A 10,595-nucleotide genomic window follows, 5' to 3' on the forward strand; every position below is an offset into this window, starting at 1 on the left:
GAAAGACGGTGCCAAGAGATCTCAACGAGAGAACAATCAAATAACATAACGCCAACCTGATGATACCGTCTCGGTTAATTGGGTCCCAGATTCGTGTCCTGTAGTGAAAACCAGGCTGAGGTCGAATATTGAAAACCAAATCTGGACGTAAATATTTAGATTGCAAAGTAGCAACAGCCGCAGTACGAATAACGCATAGGATAAGCATCACGCAGAAGCACTAGCTGAAGAGGAAATGACAATGTTGAGATCAAGGACATGGTTTAGGGTTGGAAGTTAGCTACTGTTACAGTAATCACCTGTTATAGTCCAATCAATAATTTTTCCTTATTCAATCAAGCTCTAGATTTCTACAGGGAGAGTCAGAACAAATTTCCCACTTTTTAAAAGTTGAATTGTTTGAAGTATGAATATTACATCATGGGTTTCATGATATGTCTTGATAGAGTTTCTCCCAGTACATTTACGTAACATTTTCATTTGATTCTCTGCAGACTGCATGCATGACTGAACATCAGACAATCTTTACAAGACTGCCAGATCTCACTTGCGCCAAGTTGCTGGGTGAGGAATAAAATAGAGTTTTGAACAAAAACAGCCAGACACGTGGGTGCGTGTGGGTGTGTATGCATTCGCTTGTGTGTACGTGTGTGTTTGTTTGTGTTTCTCTGTGTGTGTCTGTGTCTGTCTGACTGCCTTGTTCAATGCACTGTTTTATTCCTCGCCCAATAACTTGGCGCAAGTGAGATCTGGCAGTCTTGTAAAGATTGTCTGATGTTCAGTCATGCATGCATAAATTCATATGAAAATAGTACCTAAATGTACTGGGAGGATGACTCAATCAAGACATATCTTGAAACCTATGATTAAATATTCATACTTCAAACAATACAACTTTTAAAAAGTGGGACATTTTTTCTGACTCACCCTGTATAGCTTACTGACTGCGTGACTGCATGTCAGCAAAACATGAATTTTATCTGTGGTGGCATATATGCTTTCCGACTTTGCCAATAATAATTTTTGCAATACATTAAGATGTCGAAAAAGCTTTGTAATAGATAGTAGAGTCTCAATGAGGAGGCAAAGTAGGCAAAGTAGAATCTCGAAATGCCATCATCATCATCGGGAAGCTAGCATCTTCACACTATGGCGCTGACCCCAAAACTGTACAAAGTGCAGCTGTTGCCCTCTGCATTTCATCCGCAGAATATGCTTGCTTGCCCAGTTTGGAGCAGATCAGCCCATGTGAAGAAGCTTGACACCACACTCAATAACACATATTGAAAGATAACAGGCTGTCTGAAACCAACAAAAGTTGAGGAGATATATCACCTCGCTGGCATTGGATCTCCTAACCAAAGGCGCACTAACACTTGCCTAAAGGAACGGATGAAGCAGGCGACAGATGACAGACACATGCTACACGGATACTTACAACCCCACAAACGACTTATATCCCGACACAGCTTCCTCGATTCTGTCCCACCACCTGAACAGAATCCTCCACCATCAGCCAAGCCCGTACTCATCAAAGGGCTTAACCTGAAGTGGCCGGAGTGGCAATGCCTAAATCGAATGCGGACGAGAATGGGGCGGTGTAAGGTCAATATGGCAAGATGGGGCTATGCCCATGAAGGAGATATACTCTCTGCGACTGCAGAGAGACTCAGACGATGGACCACATCTTGCAGTGCGGCGGAACGGGTTGCACAGATGAAGACCTGGCCTTTGTTAATGAAACGGCCATTGCAGCAATCGGGCGATGGAAGAACTTAATTTAATTTAATTTACTTTTAATTAAGGAACTTTACATATTAACTATCTTGATCTAAGGAGACACGAACGAACGAACGAATGAGGAGGCCTACTTAGTAAGAATGTATGATGTAGATCATCCATGACGGTAAGATTAGTTCAGTTGACACCTATACGGTATAGGACTAACTTGATGTAGATTCAAATCTTTCATTTCCTCATGGATCCGTACCAATGGACACTTCCTGAGATACCAAAGTAAAATAATTTCGCAACTGCTCTTATGGGACCATATTAAGGCACAAGAGATTGCCCGATAATGACATACATAGATCATTGAGAGAAAGACACTGGTTTAGCAAATAACTCACAAAGTTATACGAAAATAGAACTGATAGGGAAAGACTGTCAAGTCTGTATTAATATGCTCGTCCTTGTAGCGGTAGGATTTGATAAACAACTGAGTTTTGATAATACGTATTGGTTTAACACAGTCATGCAAGATACTCACCTATCGGCGGTCCGCAAAAAACTTGTGCGATGTGATCAGGGTTACATTGGACATCATTCGACTTAACTGTATACACACAATCTCCTATCTGCTCTTCAGTTCCGTTGCAGTGATAGTCCAAGTAAAAGATGGTTCCAGATAATGGTCCAAGTGAAACTGGCTTTTCACTTCTTCCGTACTGGTATCCTAGCTGTCGACAGGTCACATCTGCTTCTTTATCACTCCAATAAGGATCACATATCACACCAAGTTCAAATCTATTTCGGTATTGAACTACACCTTCATAGCTGCTAGATCCACTTAGGAGTCTCACAACGGCCGCAGGATCTGTATTGTGAAATAAGATTTTAATAGCAAAGGTCGTTTAACATAGGACTCAGATGTTAAGTAGTCTTTAGCATACAAATGTCATATTAATTGACCTACCATTACACACAACGCCTGCACCATAGTTCAGGTTAGCATCACAGTTTTGGTTGTTGGCCCATCCTAAAGATTCACAATCGGCTAAATGGGTCTCAACTCCTTGACATTTCATGTCGTCCAGTAGAAAAGGTCCATCGCCTCCCTCAAACATTTTTGTGTTCCTTGCTCCGAGAGGGAATCCAAGTTCTCTACATGCAACATGGGCATCATCAATGGTCCAATTGGTAGAACAGATTCTTCCCCATTTACCCCCATAGTAAACTTCAACGCGGCCTTCATCGTCAAAATCGCCGTCTACAAGTCGGGTAACTGTAGTTCAAGATGAGACAAAAGAAAAGAGCTGTCTTGTAAACAGTCGGATGGTACATACAATTTATTTGAACATGCCTCGTGTTTTCATGGGAATATTTCTTTGATGGTTTTACGATCAAGAAACTTTGTGTCAGTTTACGTGACAATTAGGTAATGAATCTCTAGATGAAATATATGCTGGCGTTCTCATTATAAGATATTAACCCTCGAATTCCTCTAAAAGATTATCGGCATGCTTTCCTTGAAACAAACTGAATTGAAAGTCACACTCAATTTCTTCTCACAAAATTATACAATGTGTTTAAAAAACTAATTAGTACTGTTTACATCGGATAGTAGGATAATTCAAGAAAAATGAAGGTTGTGATGAGAATGTCAGGGACAAATTGAAACAGACAATACTTTTCCTATACTTTTAATGGACGAATTTCTTAGCATTCAGTTTATATAATGATCAAAATATCACGATGTATTGATATGAATGACAGGCTGAGCTACAAAAGGTTTACAGCATAACATCTCCCGATGAAACACTCTTGTGCTAGAAACTATATGTTTGTAGAGGTACTATAAATTTGGCAAAATTGATCAATGATTCAAAGAAATTGAAAGGAGATTTTACTTTCTCTGTAAATTAAATGAAATAGACAGGATCTGCAACTTCATTTTTCATATGATTTTAATCTTGAAAATAGAACTAGACGATGTTTTAATTTAGGAGGAACTTACGTCCCATGTCGCATGTTATTCCTGCATCCTCGCCATGAGTACAGTCGTGAATTCCCCATTCTTTTGTTACAAGACAGTCTCTTAAATGTCGCTTTTCACTTTCACAATCGAGTCCATCAAGAAGAATAGGACCAGATCCCGAACCAAAGACTGGCTGTGTGTTGGGATAACCTACGTTGACTAGGGCTTCTAAAGCATATGGGTATCCTAGCTGTCTACATGCTACTCCTGCATCGGTCTTATCCCATCCATCGTCACATATTGTACCCCAGTCTCCAGATTCTCCCAGAATCTCAACACGACCCTCGCCAGGTACAGACCCACCGGCTAGGCGAAGACTTCCTGTGCATGTACATTAAATACAAACATATTAAAATATACTGAATTATTGTATTCCATAATGAAATATATTGCAAAAATAACTAAAACGTAATTTTGTTTAAATAATTTACAGGCACAACCGCTACAAGTGGATCTTTAATACAGAACATGACCAGTACATAATTACGACAATGCAGAACTAGTGCCATACTGTTCAAGATTGTGTTATGACATTCTACAGGTGTGTCAAGTCAAGGAATTCAATCTTGTGTCAGGTCGAATCTTGACCATATTGCATAATATGGAGTTTCTTTCTCGTCTCTCCAAACTCTGCTTCTCAAAAAAACCATACATTCTGACATTACTGTTTGCAAGCATTTTTTTTTGGGGGGGGGGAGTATTGACAATTCTTAGCCTTCGGTGTCATAGCTGTATCGACAATATAGAGAGCAGAAGATGACTAAAAAAGGAAAGAAAAAGAGGGAATTTGTCCATCTTTCTGTACGACACTCTTGTTCATCTTTTCATTTCAATATTACTGTTTGTATAAACCTTATTGAACCTTACCCTGACTCGTGCACACGACACCAGCATCTCTCGAATGGTCGCAATTTGTAACATCCACAAGATCATATTTACAAGTTGAAAGATTGCCCTCCGTTCCATTACATTCCATGTTACTAAACAGGACGACACCTTGACCTTCGCCGTACTGACCCGCTACCAATGCTAGGTCTGCTCCACTGTAATTCAGCTGCCGACAGACAACAGTCGCATCCTCGATGCTCCACAGGCTGTCACATATAGAACCCCATTGGTTGTCATAGAAGACTTCAACACGGCCTTCAGATTCATAGATACCACCCATCAGGCGAACAGACCACGGGGCTACATCAAAGTGAATAGAAACAACATCGATCTTATTATGTGAACAATCGTGCGAAACAGTCTTAAGAAGTCAAAGGGATTCGAGGTTTACAATGAATTATCTTATTATTGCTCCGATTTACTTTCGCCATTCTGTATCTCTTATTTTCTACTTTCATACACATGAACTTATTTCAAAGGTTAGATTGTCCTTAATCAACACACGCATGCGTGTTTTATACCAATCGGATGCATAATAAAAAAAAATGTTTTAAAAAAGACGTAGACGAGGACACTCAAACCAATTTGAAATTCGCTACACCAACTCGGGCGTCTATGCCAACTCATATTTCCGAAGGACTGTAAAGACATGGAACAACCTACAACAAGCAAACATCGACCAAACCTCCCCGCTTTCATTTAAAAATGCAGTTACTAAAGAACTTTTTTCCAAAATGTAATCGTCCACCCTCCACCACCTCCAGTCAAAACTCTTCTTCGGAGTATTCAGGATGAAAAGAATCCAAGATCCAAGATCAAACTGCATTCGGATGGTAAGTTTTAAAACAATGCGTGGAAAAAGAAACTGATGGAGTGATACATACTGCGATAATCAGATCGTATGCCTGCAATCAAGTAATGCGCATATCACATGCGCGTACGCAGGGGAGGGGGTGTTTTGGGGGTTAAATAACAAGTATGGAGGGAAAAGAAAGAAAGAGAGAGAGAGAAAGAGAGAGAGAGAAAGAGAGAGAGAGAGAGAGATTCCCGGGAATTCCCGCTGAACAAATACACATTTTTTTTAAATCACATATTATAAAGAAGAATGAGCATTGATTAGATAAGAAGTTCCAAAGGATACCTGCATAAACCTTAGCGTGGTAATAAGTATTAACAAAAGAAATAAAAAGAAGTAATTTCATGACTGCACGCAAAGGTAATATTCCGCGCTTGCATATACGGATAAGGACCTAATTAAAGTCCTATGTCTTTGCGTGGGGAAAGTTCATCGATTTAATTCATTTAATTTTCTTTAGGGGAGTATTGAGTTTTGGGAGGGTCAGGACATTGTCCAGATTATCCTTCAACCTATTTGTAATTACAAAAAATTAATCAATATTAATTTTTGGAAAATTGTGATTTAACTTCTCCGAACAAAAACAAAGAACAGTATAAGGGGTAATGATAGTGGGCCACCATAAAAACATTTAAGCCTATTTGACTAAAAAAATGGATTTTGTACAGTTTTAGATTGAATTGTTTTGAAGGGGTCTCTTAAATAGTGTAATTTTACATGTTTTTATCTTATAATACTTTAACCAAATTTCTCAATTAGATTAGTTGAACTTTTTGACCCTTCCCAGAACTCAAATCTCCCTTTAAGTAACCAAAAAGAATAATTTTGGCTCTAGGAGGCCACTTTTTCCCCTTGATTATGGATGCCTCCTGACGCGGCAAATTGAAATAACGCAATATTGGTTTTAGAGGGGCACTTTGCTGGAATTGAAATTAATTCTTCGACCATGACGGGGCACTTTATATTCAGAAGGACAGGAGGACACTCTTGCGCCTTGAAAAGATTTTCTTTTTCCCCTGATTGGGAAAACTAACACGATATTGGCTCGATAATGGCTCTGAGAATTTTTCGACCATGACGGGGCACTTTACGCCACTTGAAAATGATAATGTCATCCCTGATAGGTTACTTTAAGAACTCAAAAGGAAAATTTTATTCTAGAAGGGCACCTTTGTCCCATTAGAAAAATGAAAAATTTCGCCCCTAACGGGGCATGTTGCCAAAACGGAACACTTCAGGTAACCAAATTCATTAATTATTGTCCATGTTCACATGATATGATGATAGTCATTTGTTATTTTAACTTATGTCACGTATTTATGTATTCGTAGCTGCCATTTTATTATGTATAGGCCTACTTTATTACAATTTTATATATTGTACGTTGTTCCCAAGACAGGTGTCAGTCTTCGGACTGTTTGTTCTTGGTTTTTGATGTGATTTGCTTTGATTTAAATAAATCCTATATATACACACACACTCATAACATATAATATAAATCGTTCAAAATTTGACGCAGTGGAAAATAAAGTGACAATTATGCTTCTTATAGTGACCACCACCACTGGAACTTGAAAACAAAAATCGTATTTCCTTGTGTACCCACGAAAAAGCAAGGCCCCAGTGTCGCTTTGCTCCCTCGCCGGGTCACCGTACTAAATAATATGCCATAAAATTTCAAACAACCCCCTTTTAAAAATTCTGCGTACGCCACTGCGCTCATACTTAAAGGACAAGTCCACTCGAAAAATAACTCACTTTCAATAAAAGCAGAAAAATCAGACAAACCAATCAAAAAAAGTTTGAGCAAAATTGGATAATAAGAAAGTTATGAATTTTTGAAAAGTATGTAAAACTATGGAACAATGAGAATCACAACACAAATTGCCAAGATGGTTATCAGCTTGTGACGTCATGTCCTCACAACTTATCAATTGCTTTATATAGTTTAATCTCATTAATTTCCCTTTTTATCCCCCAAAACTTAATTTTCCCCATGCCTTTGCCCTGGTTATATGATTTGTATCATAGCTGCATGCATGACATTTCCCAGAATTTGTTATGAATTTTTAAGAATTGATACTACTTTCTCAATATTGTATTTCATAATTATTGATTTTTATATAAATAGCATATCAAAATTCAATTTTTCATGATTTAACTCTACAAAAATTACTCTTTATTTGTGCATCCACACAAAGACATATTAGTTATTACTAACAATCTAACTTGGATGCTGGTGTGAAGAAATAAGATTCTTAGGGTAAAAATAGGAAATTTACATTATCAATATAAAGAAAATAATTAGTGGATAGTGAGGACCATACGTCACAGACTCATGAGTGAGTTGCCAATTTGTGTAGTGATTTTCAAAGTTTTTCATGTCATTACAAATTCATAACTTTCTTATTAGTTATCCGATTTTGCTCAAACTTTTTTTGATTGGTTCGTCTGATTTTTCTGGTTCTACTGAAAGTAAGTTATTTTTGGAGTGGACTTGGGCTTTAAATCATATTCTTGGTTTATAGTGCTTCATGCAAACAACCATTTACGATGTCCCAAAGCGATTTTCAGAAAAACCTTTATACTTGTATATGTACTCCTTGATGTAAACGATTAAGCTTTATCATTTGTAGCGTGGTACGTACAGTGATTGTTAGACTATTAGAGAATGTTATGATCAAATGGTTTAAGGGCTGCCATTTTATAATATCACTGGATGCAGGTAGGCTATACTCCTATATACATTCATGAAAGCAGGGTACTAAACACAGAGGAGAGTATACCAGTATTACACGTTCGTGGAAGTGACAGATTCCCCATGGTACACATGCGACATTCGTCTATACTGCTAGAGTCGTGCATAATTATAGATGCAGCTATACATCGAAAACGGGGCACGTACATGCGCCTATACTTAGTATTGCACTGAAAAATTACCGCACAATATGAAATTGATTCTACACTTACCTTGCCCGACTGTATTATTCTGTGCTACAGCATAGTGAGAGACAAAGCATGTCCCTACAATGAGAGAATAATGCAATATATGAATGGCAGACATCTTTGTGTTATACCCCACACATCAGCACCCAGTACCCAAGATCGTAGTATGCCTCTATCACAGTCAGGTCGTCTTTCCAACCCAAGTCACTAAAGGGTTGTGCCGTTGCCATACTAGGTTGGTATTTGATTACTCACCCGATCGCCTTCGTATTATTTAACAGATTGAAGAGGTGTTTTTCATAGCGCCATACTAATAAGTCTTATATTCAAATGGGGAACCCATTTTAAACCCCAGCCCTCTTTATGAAAAAAAAACAACTCTGAAAGAAAAAGATTTTAAAAAAAGGTTCTCATTTATGGCAGTTTCATGAGGTTTTTTAGGTAGAGTTCAACTGTTTGATAATTAGAATATGGATGAATGATTTGCGTTTCTATGAGCATCATCATGTTCAATATCATCATGTCAATGCAGGCCTATTAATGACATGACTCATAATTTATTTATATTGCCTCGTCATAATCCTTTGGTGAGTGAGAGCTAGACAGGTTTTATTCACATTGACACAGCGGCTTCCAACACATCTGAAATCAATGAGATTCTCGCCTATTATCTGAGATTGCACAACATTATAGTTATGGCAGTGTGTAATTGAATTTATAGCTAGGCTACCATGATCTGCCATGTAAACGATTTCACTCGCATTATAAATGATCTGAGGTTTTTTGTATACATGTAGGCCTGTATACATGGCATCTCTACAACGGCTATGAATGCTACTTTCCACTGACATTTTATTTTCAATGCATAATAATTTCGTTATCAAGTTACTCGATGTTCTTAGTTCTATTGTGTGTAATTTATTCTGCCACCTCTCGGGTGGGGGTTATGTATATTACAATGCCTATACGCACCGAACAGAGCTGGCTAACAAACATATTGGCTAATTACCAAACGTTTTAGTCTGTTTTTTTCAAAATTTCATCGGGGCTTCACTCAGCTAAAAGTACAAATGGTACAGATCACGTACTAGTACGTCATACCTGTTTGGTATATAGGACGTTTGTATTCATTGTATACGAGTTCATTTTGGCGCTGATGATGAACAAAAAAACCTGAACATTCACTTGTTAAACATAATTTAACACATATGAGTTCCTTCCAGGATACCTCCTCCCCTCTGAGCCTTTCGTTTAATTATTTCCTCTATCTCATTGTATTGTATTCATTCTCTTCCAAGTATCACGACTCCCTCTCGATCTCTCTTTATTTTTATTTTATTTATTTATTTCACATCTTTATACAGAGTATCTTGTTCAATTACATAATCATTACGAAACATTGTTAAAATAGGCTGGTTTACCACACGGCTCTGTTTAAAAAGAACATAAAAATGACAATGAACAATATTATATATAGAAATGACAGTAGTAACGAAGGCTAACACACGCACATACACACACACGCGCGCACACACGCACACATTCACCCCACACACACATCATCATCACACTCACGCTTACTTTACATGCACTCAGGTATAGCTACTCTACCAGTTTACCATCTGTTTACAAAATACAAATTACATTAAACTCAAGAATAGAATAAATGTGTCTTCACTGCAACCTCCATCCTCCACCTTCATATAAAAAATGAGCTATTAATTGCCAGGTTTGATGAGATTTTTAAAAATGGCTAAGGACTGGGCAGATCGGCATTCATTAGACAAACAAAACAATTCCATTCATTTATACTAACATCATTCTGTTTGTTTCTCTCTCTCTCTCCCTCTCTCTCTCGCTCTCTCTCTCGCTCTCTCTCTCTCTCTTTCTTTCTCTTTCTCTCTCTCTCTCCCTCTCCCTCTCTCTCGCTCTCTCTCTCGCTCTCTCTCTCTCTTTCTTTCTCTTTCTCTCTCTCTCTCTCAGTCCCTCTCACTCGTCCCTTCCACTTTCTTTACTCCATCCTTTTTAGCATCTTTTTGTTCCATCACTCTTCACCCTTTATTAGTCTTCGATCATTCGATGAATAAAATCACCAAATGCAAGCAGTTTAAAAGACCTATAGTATAATTATCTGTAAAGCGCTTGGAG

General features: G+C 38.0%; 1 protein-coding gene across 1 annotated transcript; it reads right to left on the reverse strand.

Moving 5' to 3' along the window:
- Positions 1–207: 207 nt before the first annotated feature.
- LOC115929639 (scavenger receptor cysteine-rich domain-containing group B protein-like) lies at positions 208–4,925 on the reverse strand. Its single transcript, XM_030999235.1, has 4 exons — positions 4,625–4,925; positions 3,737–4,078; positions 2,696–3,004; positions 208–224 (listed from the first exon to the last, which is right to left on the reverse strand). Exons 1-4 carry the CDS (start codon positions 4,923–4,925, stop codon positions 208–210), a joined length of 969 nt encoding a protein of 322 aa, XP_030855095.1.
- Between the last annotated feature and the right edge of the window lie 5,670 nt (positions 4,926–10,595).

The sequence above is a fragment of the Strongylocentrotus purpuratus genome, unplaced genomic scaffold, assembly GCF_000002235.5.
Source record: "Strongylocentrotus purpuratus isolate Spur 01 unplaced genomic scaffold, Spur_5.0 spur5_scaffold_5, whole genome shotgun sequence".
In the NCBI taxonomy this organism is placed as follows: domain Eukaryota; kingdom Metazoa; phylum Echinodermata; class Echinoidea; order Camarodonta; family Strongylocentrotidae; genus Strongylocentrotus; species Strongylocentrotus purpuratus.